At 44.4% G+C, this 13,916-nt stretch overlaps 1 protein-coding gene across 2 annotated transcripts; it reads right to left on the bottom strand.

The window, feature by feature from the left end:
- Positions 1 to 192: 192 nt before the first annotated feature.
- Positions 193 to 11,973, bottom strand: M6PR (mannose-6-phosphate receptor (cation dependent)). Of its 2 annotated transcripts, none has more exons than XM_010849345.1 (7): positions 11,885 to 11,973; positions 4,848 to 5,027; positions 3,454 to 3,620; positions 2,338 to 2,447; positions 1,781 to 1,911; positions 1,124 to 1,250; positions 193 to 695 (listed from the first exon to the last, which is right to left on the bottom strand). In XM_010849345.1, the coding sequence occupies exons 2-7, from the start codon at positions 5,024 to 5,026 to the stop codon at positions 573 to 575; spliced, it is 837 nt and encodes a 278-aa protein (XP_010847647.1). In that variant the 5' UTR covers position 5,027; positions 11,885 to 11,973; the 3' UTR covers positions 193 to 572. The 2 variants fall into 2 exon arrangements, with proteins under 2 accessions (XP_010847647.1, XP_010847646.1); XM_010849344.1 differs by having other exon boundaries at positions 11,471 to 11,901.
- Between the last annotated feature and the right edge of the window lie 1,943 nt (positions 11,974 to 13,916).

Below are 13,916 nucleotides of genomic sequence, written 5' to 3'. Positions count from 1 at the left end.
AATTTCACAGTTTCCATCCTGACCCGAGGTGGGAGAAGTAAGTGTACAACCTCTCCAGGCTGAGACCAAATGGCAGTCCTTGTAACCAAATAATCACTGCAGAACAGTTCCCAGCAGCAAGTTCCATCCAGACTCTCATGGAGACTACTGTAGGGCAGAGTAACAGCATGAAAGCAATCAAACCTATAAATAATGTTTCTTGGTTTGTTTTTTTAATTAAATCCAGTGTCTCAAAAACTTATGAAAATGTGTTTAAAAAAGAGAGGGAGCCTGCCGCACCCTTTTGCTCACAGTAACTCCTCTACTTGTACTTTCTGGTATGAAGACAGTGCAACAGCCTCTGCTGTGATTGGCCCTATTATATTATCTCTGTCCTGCAGCTGTATCTCTGAGGAGGGAAAACCAAAAAGGGAACAAAGAGAAAGGCATTTCTTCTACTGACAGGTGGATGCAAACCAAAAGCAAACCAGAAAGCAAGAGTAAGACTGAGGGTGAGATGACAGACTGCTTCAGAAATCTGCCGGAGGACGCTTTGGTTTGGGGGCTGAAGAAGCTGGACATCTAAAGTGCAATCACATTGGTAACAAGTGATCATCCCTTTCTTCTGACTCCTCCCCCAGCTGATCATCCCCCACACCACGATAGGCAGCAGGCACATTTCGGGGTTTAGAGCGGCATACAAAGTCACAGCCATCCTATAGAGGGAAGAGCAAAAGTGACCATGTGAAATCAGCAACTTTCAGGTGGGCACAGTGTTTATGGTCTGAGAAGGTGGCAAGAACTAGTTTTCTCCAGGGATAATGAAGAGAAAACCCCAAAGCTCCAGTGATTGGCCTAAACTGAATTTGGGGAAACACGCTCTCCTCATGTAGGCCCCCAAATAGCTGGATCAGATTCATAAATCTAAGCAACAGTACTGTTCTTCCAGTCAGTCTGGAAGGTCAGACATCAAGGTGCTATGTTGCTTATTGCCCTGTATTGGGGCAACCAGTTGTCTTGGTTTGCTGGAAGTTGGGGTGGTTTTAGCACCCAAAAGTCCTGTGTCTCAGGAAACCCTCGGTCTGGGCAAACCAGGACGGATGGTCGGTCATCTGCTTTGTCTCCCAGCTGCCCTGTTACTTACTGCTACCAGGTTTCCAAGATCCTGCCAGAAGGCCAAGTGAGGAAACTGCTCCATTCCTTTGGCTCCTACCACCAGTCGCTGGTACAGGAACCCCCCGATGATATAGACTGCGACCAGTGATGCAAGCCTGTGAGGGAGAAAGACATCCATACTCAAAAACTGAGAATCAGTAAAGCTCATTCATGTTACCTGTTTCCTAAGCTCTGTTCCATAAAAATGGAAAAACAAAAAAGGAGTAAGTTAAAAAAAAAAGGGGCCAGTAGAGCCTGAGAAAACCAATTAGAGTGCTGCCTGCCTGAGAAAACCTTTGGATCAGAAAAAAGCAAGACAGTGTGTGACTCATTTAGGGTTGAGAACAGTCACCATTAGATAAACAGTCCAATTTCTTTAAAAGTTCTAATAATCTAATAATGGGAGAGTAATAAAAACTGTCTAGTCTTCCAGTAGGGAAAAAACCCCATCTCCAAATGCATATATTTATTGGGGATAAAACATTAAGTCTCATTTTTTTAAACTTGCAGAGTTATTCACAGACTTCTTTCCCCTCCAATTATAATATAGCATACAAATGCACACACGCTATTTGGACCCATATACTTCCAAGTGATTGATGAGTTAAAAAAAAAGGCTTGGACTGATAAAGGAAGAAGGACTCACGTGACAAGTAAGATAGAACCCACGCTAAGGTGGGAGATCTCTGGGGAACACGCCAGGCTGCTGTCCATCTCAAAGAGGTAGAAACAATCTTGGACTTTGCCTCGCTCCTCAGACACAGGGTTAAAGTTGTCCTGACGGTAAGAGGACAGACACAACATTTATGTGGTAAGGTGTTTGCTTCCGACGCTTGTCTGAAAAGGATTACAAACCCACAAAACCCCCCTAAACATTTGCTTCCTCCTGGTTTAAGAACTTATTTTCCATGTATGATGGAAGATGGACGCCTATGACTCAGGGAAAAACTGAACTTCTGGTTTTTTAAATTTTTTGGCTGCTACCAAATGGCATGTGGGATCTTAGTTCCCCAACCAGGGGTCGAACTCATGTCCCCTGTACTGGAAGTGGGGAGTCTTAACCACCGGACTGCCAGGGAAGTCCCTGGATGTCTGGTTTTCTCTCATCCACCCCAGTTATCTCATTCCCTCTGGACATTCTGTCCCACCTCAGGTCAGTCCTTTCATCTCCTCTCTAGGCTCCCAGGCCCCGGGGTGCCTCACCGCTAGGGTGTGTCGATTGCAGGAGATCATCACCACTGCCCGCCGCTGCTCCCTGCCACAGTGGTTGTCATATTCATCACCCCCTTTATAGATCAGCATGATCCAATTACCTGAGGATGGACAAGGGAAAAGGAGCTTTGGGGTGGGGGAAAAGCAGAGACAGACCTGGGCACTGTGGAAGCATGGAACCAAGTTCAGTGAAGTTGATTTTAGTTAACCCCACAGGATGAGCTCTGGTATACCAGAAATACCAACTAAAACCCACCCCTTTATAACAGCTTGTGTTCCCTTGTTAGGACAACTAAGAACCACATATGCATACAAGAATAATCTTGATTTCCCACACTAAAGGTAGGCAACCGATAGTGCAAATACAATTATGATCCGTACTTAGTCATGACTCACATTTTCTGAACACCTGCTAACATCAAGAGGCTCCATTCAATTACTGGGTGGCAAGGGAAAGCCTAAGATCTTAACCACAGATAAATTCAAAGTGGATGACTTTGAAGACTGGGGACACTTTTCCTTCTTCAGTATTTACTTGTTCAAATTTCTTTTGCAAAATATCATTTGATTAATAATCATGCGAGGTGACCAAGGTAAGGATTCTGCTTCCAATTTTGCATATGAGAAAACAAAAAGTCAAATGATTTTTCAAAGTCACAGGATAAGTAAATATGAGCTGGATCAAAAATCTAGTCTTCTGACCCCAGCCCCAAACTCTTGACCTTGTTTTTTATTATGTTATTTACAGCAACAACAATCTGCACTTATTTATCTACTTAAGGGTACAAAATAAACCATAGTTGTTCACATAGTCCTTTCCAGCAATGATTTTATGATTTTTGAGAAATATTATCAACATAACTCAAGTTGGTGGGGAGACTTTTATAGACTGACTGGCTTTCAAAAAAGCTTAATCTCACTTTAACACAAACATATAAATGTCCTGAGCCTTGGTTGTGGAGTGGTGGTGGAGCTGGGTGTTCTGTGGTTTGCAGGTATCTCAGGTGAGCTGAACCACACACACCCATATGATACAGCCTGGTTAGGGCTGAGACATACAGGGTTATCAGAGGGATTCAGTAAGCTGATCAACAGTGAGACTCTTACTTCCATTGAAGATCTGAGTCTCGTTGAATCTCCCAACTACCGTCTCCTTCCCGTTACTTTTGTTGATCTGCACCAGGCCTGCCCCAGAGGAGTGGTTGCCAGCTTCTCGGCACACCCGGAACACATAGCTGTACATGTCTGGGCTCTGGCCCACGGTGCTCTCAAAGCTGAAAGCAGAAATGCAGAGAGGAGGAAGAGGACAGTTAGAGCTGTCAGCCTTAGAAAGAGCAGCCTCTGTTCAAACAACGGTGTGTTCAACTTATTTATCAAACATCATGGCTAAACATCCTAGTGAATAATATCTTTTGCATTGTGAGGTTAACTGTGACCCAGACAGACTACTGTTGATGATGACTGAAGAAAATACAGCCTCCAAGACAGCTAGTATTCTAGATATTTCTAGAATAATTGTTCTAGACTACGCTAAAGTATTAGTACCTCCCTGTGAATAAGGGTGTACGTTTATGATATATATCCTAGTTCCTTAAAGATTATCTTCAGATTTATATATCTGAAGATTATTGACACTTATGGTGATATGTTATTGTTGTTGTTTAGTCATGTTTAACCCAGGGATCAAACTCAGGTTTCTTGCATTGCAGGCAGATTCTTGACCATCTGGGCCACCAGGAAAGCCCCCTTCACTTTCATTTTCAGTGTCCGACTCTTTGTGACCCCATGGACTGTATTCTTCAGGCTCCTCTGTCGTAAGATTCTCCAGGCAGGAATACTGGAGTAGGTTGCCATTTCCTTCTCCAGAGGTTCTTGCCAACCCAGGGGCTGAACCTGCATCTTCTGCTTGGCAGGCAGATTCTTTACCATTGAACCATCTTGGGAAGCCCTTACGATGATATACTGAAGTCACTCAGTCGTGTCCGACTCTTTGTGACCCCATGGACTGTAGCCTACCAGGCTCCTCCATCCATGGTATTTTCCAGGCAAGAATACTGGAGTGGGTCGCCATTTCCTTCTCCAGGATCTTCCTGACCCAGGAATTAAACCCAGGTCTCCCGCATTGTAGGCAGACGCTTTACCATCTGAGCCACAATGATGTAGTAGTAGGCCTAAGTATGTTCATCTTATACTTCTGAATATCAAGCTGGTCTCTTGGGTCCAATCAAACAAACAGCTACTCTTCTGCATAAAGTACCTGCACATCCCTGCTGAACACTGGGCTAAGCACGTGCTCTCCATCATAGAGGAACGTGAGACAGCATGGCCAAGTAAGGCCAATATTGTTAAAGTACAGATTAAAACCATCTCTCAGAGGAAGTTATGATACATGTATCCCCTCTATATTCAGTAGTAATATAAAAAAAAATTAATACAGTTAGTAAGAGGAGATTCTTTAATAAAGTTGTTTTCTCAAGGCCTTTAAGTTTCTTCTCATTTACCTTTTGTTAAATAGCGGTGTCAGCCTCTTCAGGAGAGCCAACTCTTTCTCTGATTCTTTACCCTTTTCTCCCACCAGGTCGCATGTTTTCTCTTCTGTCTGCCAAGATTCTCTGACTGCCACAGAGAAGAGCAGCAGCAGCAGAAGGCCAGTCCTCCAGGAGCTGTGGAGGGGGGACATCCTTTTGGGACAAGGAGTGTGTGTTTCGGGGAAAGAGGGAGAGGATCGGGGAAAGAAATAGAGCACATGAATGTGTAATAAATGAATAACACTTTTTTTTTAAACCTGTTAATCTTCCACCCACCACCTATTACTTTATACTAGCCAGTTTTCTTCATTATGATGATGCTGGGCTTTATTTTCTTGTCTCTATTTCAAGTTTTTTTCCCCATTATCTAATATACAGGATTGGATGCTTAAGTCAGGTTTCTTTTTCTTTTCAAAACTTTTATTATCTTTTAAAAAATAATTTCATTTATTTTTGGCTGTGCTGGGTTTTCACTGCTGCATGGACTTCTCTCTAGTTGCAGCAAGCAGGGGTTATTCTCTAGTTGTGGTGCGTAGGCTTCTCATTGCAGTGGCTTCTCTTGTTGAGGAGCACATGTTCTAGGGCTTGTGGGGTTCAGTAGTTGCACCTCCTGGCCTCTAGAGCACAGGCTCAGCTGTCGTGGCACATGGGATCAGTTGCTCCAGGGCATGGGGGAATCTTCCTGGACCACAAATAGAACCTGTGTCTCCTGCACTGGCAAGTGGATTCTTTATCACTGAGCAACTAGGGAAGTCTTAGGACATATTTTAAAAGACTCTTCCTATGCGACTCCCTCACCTGACACCACTCTCATTTCCTGTCCTTACTGTGCTCCTTTCATGTGCAATCGACAAAGTGGACAGCAGAGTTAGTGTAGACAGGCAGTTGTTGAGATTTCTGCAATGTGTGCATAAAACAAGAATATATTTTTGGTCCTAGAAATTGTCAGAAGAATCAATCAATGGCTTAGAAAATACTTAAGTGTCACCAATGAAGAGTATTTTGATCTTGTTGAACAGTAAGATTCTTTGGCACCCGCAACAAATAGTACCTTTCAATATTTCTGTGCCAAAGCACCTGCGTCAGGAAACCCATACATCTACACACACATACACACACATACATATAATATATATAATAATAATATCTACCTATCACCTGTGTCAGGAAACCCATACATATACACACACACACATACATACACACACACATTATCTATCACTTGTATCAGGAAACCCAAACACACACACACACTAATATCTACCTATCACCTGTGTCAGGAAACCCATACAACTACACACACACACACACACACACACACACACACACACAGATATTAGTATCTACCTATCACCTGTGTCAGGAAACCCATACATCTATACATAAACACATACACACACACATATTAATATCTGTGTCAGAAAACCCATACGTCTGTATATATATACACACATATATACTAATAGTTATCTATCACCTGTGTCAAGAAACTATATAAATCAGTCACTTTCAGTCTAATTCATAGGTAAGTCCTTCAGAACATAACTGTAGGGCTGAGAAAAGGGAAAGCAGAGAACATAAAAGAATTACTTATGACAGCCTGATGGAGATATCCTTGTCTCCACCATTTGGTGAGAAGTTAGGTTGAAATGTCTCATTATTTAAAGTTTAATACTAGTTCATTAATACTATTTAAATCCTCCCCCTAAGATAATACTTGAATTACAATGAACACTTGATAAGTGTTTCAACTTGCTAGTTGAAAGTTATTAAGAAAGATGTAAAACAGAGAAAGAGACCTGACTACTTTGGGCCCTAAGTCCTTGTTTTAATATTCAGAAGCATCTAACAATCTTTGTTCATACTTATCACAAAAATGATAAAGAGATTAACATAACCACAGCACCTAAGATTTGACATCTATCTGTTCTGTCTCATCTCTAAAAAAAATCATTCAACCATTTATAAATGATAGGATGAACAAACTTCATGAGGTCCAGATCAGTGGTCTGAGTAAGTATTCTAAACCCACTTCAAGCCATGAAATTCAAGAGTTTCTTGATTTCTAGTAAGTATAACTGTCTTCCTACATTCCAGTTGCTGATAACTCTTGAGAATCACCAAGTCACTTTACAATTAACACACCCAATTCATACGATGCTTGAACTGTTTTAGGCATGGAAACATGTGGCTCTGTTTTCCAAACTCATTTTCTTTTCTCTAACCTCATCTGTACACCTATGCACGGACTGTAGTGAAAGTCGCTCAGTCATGGCCGACTCTTTGCGACCCCACGGACTGTAGCCTGCCAGACTCCTCTTTCTATGGAATTCTCCAGGCCAGAATACTGGAGTGGGTAGTCTTTCCCTTCTCCAGGGGATCTTCTCAACCCAGGAATTGAATGGGGGTCTCCTGCATTGCAGGTGGATTCTTTACCAGCTGAGCTACCAGGGAAGCCCGTCAGGCTACTGTGTCCACAGGATTCTCCAACTAAGAATACTGGAATGGGTTGCCACAACCTCCTCCTGGGGAATCTTCCTGACCCAGGGATCGAACCCACGTCTCTTATATCTCCTGCACAAGCAGGCAGGTTCTTTACCACAAGCGCCACCTGGGAAGCCCCTTTATATACCCAGGATACACTGATTTACTTTGGTAGAATTCACTTTGGTATTCATTAATCATCCCTCAGGCCATTGCTGCGTGTTAATTTTATAAAGTATCACCAATTTTCCTACAAAGATTCAATTCTTCCAACTTTTTCTCACTTACAATAAAATATTTTCATACTACAAGTCTATAGACTTTGGCTTAAATACTCTTTCAGTTCAGTTGCTCAGTCGTGTCTGACTCTTTGAGACCCCATGAATGGCAGCACGCCAGGCCTCCCTGTCCATCACCAACTCCCGGAGTTCACTCAAACTCATGTCCATCGAGTCGGTGATGCCATCCAGCCATCTCATCCTCTGTTGTCCCCTTCTCCTCCTGCCCCCTATCCCTCCCAGCATCAGGGTCTTTTCCAATGAGTCAACTCTTCCCATGAGGTGGCCAAAGTACTGGAGTTGCAGCTTTAGCATCAGTCCTTCCAAAGAACACCCAGGACTGATCTCCTTCAGAATGGACTGGTTGGATCTCCTTGCAGTCCAAGGGACTCTCAAGAGTCTTCTCCAACACCACAGTTCAAAAGCATAAATTCTTTGGCAAGTCCTCTAATTCTTCTTCATGCTGGTCCACTGATTCCATTGATTCTATTTAAAACTTAAAATAAGCAGAATTTAATAGGTACCTGAATAAATTTTCTCCACTATCCTAAACATACTTTTTTTTTTGATGTCTGATCTTACTTGTTACCCTGAGACCATCTCATTTTTTTTTTTTTTTTAATAGAACATCTGATTTTTGACTGGACTCAAGACTCAGAGGTAAGAAGCTCTGAGAAAGGACAGCTTTCATCTCTTAGCAATCTGTTCCTGGAGTCTTTCTTTGGCCCACTTCATTCTCTTGGCCAAAAGTTGAGCATCTTCTGGAGGCTGTTCTTCATTTTTCTTAGTATGCTATTTCTTCTGACAATACATTGACATTCGTGTTGCACAATACTGGAATAACAAGATGCTGAATCTTGGGTGCTCTGGTGCTAGGTTTCTCACCTTCTTTGTTTAGGGGCTATCTCACAGCATACTGGCGGCCACACAGAGAGACCACAGTGGATTCTGCTAGCTCTTCTGCTAACCCCAAGTGATGAGCCACAGTTGTATCAGCGAGGCCAGGAATATTCTTCTCTCTCTTTTACGATGACCAAATTGAGAAGACTCAGACTGGCATCCATGTACAGATTTGCACTTTCTCCAATCCTCCTTGGTCTGTAACAGGAATGCCCCTTACTCAGTAGGAGGTGCAGGCTCTGACATGGGTCCAGACACCTCCTTCATGAGGAAACCTTGTTTGCTGGTCCCACCACTGATTCGGACCACACAACTCTTCCATTTTTCACCCGGAGCGTCAATAGCAACTTCTGTGTCCATACGCTTCTCAGAAAAGATATGAAGTTTTTGTTCATCATCCATTTCAATAAGTTTCTGACAACCAGTGGCTGGGAAAGAGATGTTCGGCTTCATCCTGAAGTGGGTCACCATACCTCCAAGGCACCACAAAAACAAAATTACACTTGATGTTCTGTTTCCCACATTCACTAGGGCAACCAATACTTGGGAAGTCATCTCCCTGACTTGGTGTTATCCAAACATCAATTCATTGTAGTAACATTAAGGTATCTGCAGAGAGTAAGTATAGCCAACCCCAAAGTCTGAGCATGCATGTGTCCTAAGTTGCTTCAGTCTTGTTCAACTCTGTGACTCTATGGATGGTGGTCCACCAGGCTCCTCTGTCCATGGAAGTCTCTGGGCAAGAGTACTGGAGTCGTTGCCATGCCCTTCTCCAGGGGATCTTCCCAACCCAGCAATCAAACCCAAGCCTCTTATTAAGTCTCCTGCATTGGTAGGCAGGTTCTCTACCACTAGTACCACCTGAGAAGCCCCCCAAATTTGAGACTCTCTCCCATAAACACATTTAAAGGATCAACAGAAAATACTTAACAGAGCACTTGCTTTTTGCTAGGAATTTAACATACATTAACCAGTTAAGCCTTACCAAACCCTATGAAGCAAATACAATTATTCTTATTCTACAGATGAGAAAACTAGACATAGTAAGTGAGCAGTGTAAACCAGGTAGTCAGGCTCTGAGCTCACTGTCTACACTTAACCACTATATGTACATCTTCTTTCACATTAATTTTTTGGGATGATCAGAGCAGGCTGCCAAAGTTTTGCTTTCTTTTTGACAAAGCAAGAAGGGGAAGTGACCTCTCACAGTTCACAGAATAGAAGGCAGAATGAAGAACCCAGACCTCCAATTCCTGTCTTCCCTAAATTAACTCACTGCTCAACACACAATGCGACCAACTGACTAAAATGAAATGAGGCTCCTTTTATTAGATTGATATTCTTTTTTCCAGGACCAGTTTTCTGGAGGGATGCTCGCACAGAAGGCTGTGTCCTCTGGCTTCAAAGTTAGTTCCTTATCTGTTGACAGTTGAGGATTTCTTTTCCCAAATTAGAACAGACTCTCACACAACTAGGAAAAGAAGAACAGCTAAACACCCTGCAGTAAGCATTAGTTGACTTGAGCTATCTTTTATTTGCTCATTGGTTCAAAAAGATAGGATAAGAATAAACTTATAGTCTTCTCTTTCTTGCTTAAGGTTTGGCTGCATTTGAGCTGCTTCTCTTTGATTCCGTGGTGTATGCGCTAAGAGCTTTATCCAGATTATGTTCATTAATCTTCACAACCCAGAAAAGCAGGTATAATTTCCCACACTTCACAGATGAGGAAACTGATTCTTATAGAGCTGAAGTTACTTGCTTTAGGTTATACAAGTATTAAAAGGTGTATGAAGTTATTAGTAAGGCAACTGGAATGAATCATGGCATAAAGATATTTTCTGAAAACTTTCTGATAAAAAAAGGAGTGCAACAATGTATCAGTAATGGGATGAATTAGAGAAGGAAATGGCAAGCCACTCCAGTATTCCTGCCAGGAAAACCCCATGGAGAGAGGAGCCTGGCAGGCTACAGCCCAAAGGGTCGGACAAGACTGAGCATCTAAGCAAGCACACACAAAGGAATGAAATCCAAGGGCTGGGGAGTCTCTTTTTAATGTGCTACAATTAAGATTCTCAAGGTGCAAGTTTAAGCAGCAAGGCTTAAAGATTTTGAAGCATCCCTTTCAATTTTCTTGTTCTATAATGATAGATTCATTTAGGTTAATGCTAAAAAACTCTCCTTCAATGGGATGACCAATGATGGAGCCAGGAACTGGAAAGAACTTTACATCGCTGGGCCCCTGTACCACTCACTTTCCCCAGTCCTTAAGACTAGCCATGAACATTTTCCGTTTGTCAGTGCAATTTCTACTTTCTTCTCTCTGGCTCATTTTTGAAACGGCGGTCCTTATCTCCAGTCTCTAGTAGCTCACACTTCTGGAAGAGTAGCCCTAACTAGCTGACCGCTCAACGTTGAAAGCCTTAGGAAATCAGCTCTATGGACCAAGGGCGGAAGCTCCCTACAAAAAGGAACACAAATCCCTCTATAAGGACTCTTTACACACATTCATCTCCCTCAAACTTCTTCGAGGGCTCCAGACAATCGCGTTGCGTCTAGTCTCCCGACTTTCCAACTACTAAGGGCCATACTCTTTACAAATGATGCCCCTTGACCTCCCTACACGATGCGGGCCAAAACCCAGTCTACGGGTATGCGGTAACACCTAGAGCGGACTCCAGACTTAGCGATCTTCCTTTCCGTGCCTTCCAAACACTTAAATCCCTTCTCCAGTCTTGGAGATCCTTTCTCCCTCACTCCCTTGGGGATTCTGTGACTCCCCAACCTCACACCTTCGTTTTTCTGCCCTCGGCCTCCTTATGTGGAGTTTTGGGCTAAAACCCGGGTCAAGCGAGACTTAAAAAATCCCGGACCCCGTCACAGCCACGAGGGGGGGGCACTCTCCAGCCCCTCCTCCTCCACGCCCCTCATACTCACATGTCACGTGCAAAGAGAGCAGGCAAAACTCAGAATCCCCGGCCCAGTAGCTGCCCGTCGCTGGGAGACAGGGCCAGCGAGGGGCCGGCCACAGACCCGGGTCCCAGAGCTCGTGGCGGAGCCAGCGTCCCTCCTAGCGACTAGCTGAGCGCCACTCTGGGAACCGGAAACAGGAAGCTCTGGGCGGCCTCTAGGCAACTGCTCCTCCCACTAGACCCCGCGGCATGTGACCGCAGAACCATTTGGCCCCTTTCCCCTTTCCGGCCTTTCAGATCCTCCCGGACGCTGATTGGCCAGGGTCGTGGGCGTTAGGCTCCTCCTCTACCGTAACAACTCCAATCCCTATCGAGAGTTGCAAGTTTAGTTCCACCTTTTCGGGTTGCCTTTCTACTAACGGGGGTCCCAGAGTCCCACCTCCTGGCCTCTTCGGCTCCGGCCCCCAGTCACGCGGGGTCACGCGCGGTCACGCTCCCTGGTAGGTTGGACGGAGGGGGCACGTGAGAGCCGTGGCGGCCCGAGAGGGCGGTGGCGGAAGCGGAAGTGCGGGGCGGAGCCTGCCCCCCAGGCCGCGGCGGGAGTTGTAGTTCTCGCGCGCGACCGCGTCTCTCCTGTGCTGGCTCAGAACGTTTACCGCCTGAGGGGGACGCTGATTCGCCGTGTGCAGGCTGCGAGTTGCTTGGTGTCCCACGTCGGCACTTAGACGATAGTGGAGAGCGATGACTGGGTCGTCATCTTGACTTTGTTAACGTCACTTTACGTCCTGTCTACGGTTTAGTACCCTAAAGTGTGATATATTCGACTTGTTTATTCGAAGTGTTACTATTCGACTTAACCTTGTCACCCCTGTGGCATTTTGTGTGATGAACACTGTAACCAATTCTGACCCGAGCAACTCCGTTTCGGTCTTTGCGTCTTGGCCGAGAGCCTTTGCGGTGTCCCTCAGGTCTGACGTCTTAGCCGCGTGTTGAAGCCCTACCCGTAGTGAGAACTCGGTTCAGATCACCAGTGACTCTGGGACTCACCCTCTTGAGAAGGAATTCCTTCGTCCTTCGAGTGCCCGCTGGTTGCTCCTATCATCTTCAGGCTGGCTTCCTTCTGCTCGGATTCCTCCGTTGCATTTGCCTCCCTCCGTCTTGGCGGATGGGGACTAGATTTTGAGTTATACTCGGCGGAGCTTGAACAGCGTTTTGAATGAAATAAAAGAAGCCAACACTTGCGTAGCCCCGCGGTGCCTGGCACTGTTGGAAGTGCTTTAGACGAGAATGAATTCACCTCCAAGCTCACCTTAATGAGGAAGTACCTTATCCCAATCTTACAGATGAATAAATTAAAGGCGATGGAGGTTAATTGACTTAACCTTGGGCTCCCCAGCTCTTGTGGAGTTAGCATTCAGTTTTCATCGTTTAGGGGTAAATTAGTTGTGTGCTGCTGCTGCTAAGTCGCTTCAGTCGTGTCCGACTCTGTGCGACCCCATAGACGGCAGCCCACCAGGCTCCCCTGTCTCTGGGATTCTCCAGGCAAGAACACTGGAGTGGGTTGCCATTTCCTTCTCCAAATTAGTTGTATACGTGTATAGAATCCATCCTGAGTTTGTTTTTAATTAACTGGGGCATTCAGTTCAGGCTAGGTGGCATATTTGGGTTGGGTTTGGATGTGTCTTTTAAAAAAAATTGAAAGATGAGTTGCTTTCTGGTAATAAAAGTAACTTGTAATCAGAAAACACAGTACTATTAATCAAAAATCCATAAAGTTACCACGAGGTTGTGTATTTCCTTCATGAGGGTTATTCCTTTCCTCTTTAAAAAAAAAAAAAACCTTAAGTATTTCTCCATATCATGAAATTTACAAATACATTTTTAAATGGTTGTATAATTAGCTGCATGGATTGCCAGTCATTTAAGTCATTTCTATTGATTTGACCTTTTCAATTTATTCAAGTTTGGGGGATACAGCAGGGAAAAAAAGCAAAAATCCCCTTTACAATGAACTTTAATTCTAAAATTGATGTTCATTTGTTGGTCATTTCAGAAGTCTTCCTCTTGGTCATTTCCCAGAGTAGTGTTGGGCTGGAGGGAGAGAAGTGTACATGTGGGAGGTGGAGAAAGGTACTGAAATGCAACTGAGTAGGGCTTCCAAGTCCCCACTCCAGTACTCTTGCCTGGAAAATCCCATGGATGGAGGAGCCTGGTGGGCTGCAGTCCACGGGGTCGCTGAGAGTCGGACAGGACTCAGCGACTTCACTTTGACTTTTCACTTTCATGCATTGGAGAAGGAAATGGCAACCCACTCCAGTGTTCTTGCCTGGAGAATCCCAGGAACGGCGGAGCCTGGTGGGCTGCCGTCTATGGGGTCACACAGAGTCGGACATAACTGAAGTGACTTAGCAGCAGTGGCGGCAGCAGCGGCAGCACCATCAGCAGCAGCAGGGCTTCCCAGTAAAGAATCC

Source organism: Bison bison, unplaced genomic scaffold (genome assembly GCF_000754665.1).
Source record: "Bison bison bison isolate TAMUID 2011002044 unplaced genomic scaffold, Bison_UMD1.0 scf7180017864281, whole genome shotgun sequence".
Taxonomy (NCBI): Eukaryota; Metazoa; Chordata; class Mammalia; order Artiodactyla; family Bovidae; genus Bison; species Bison bison.
This window is presented reverse-complemented; position numbering and strand designations above follow the sequence as displayed.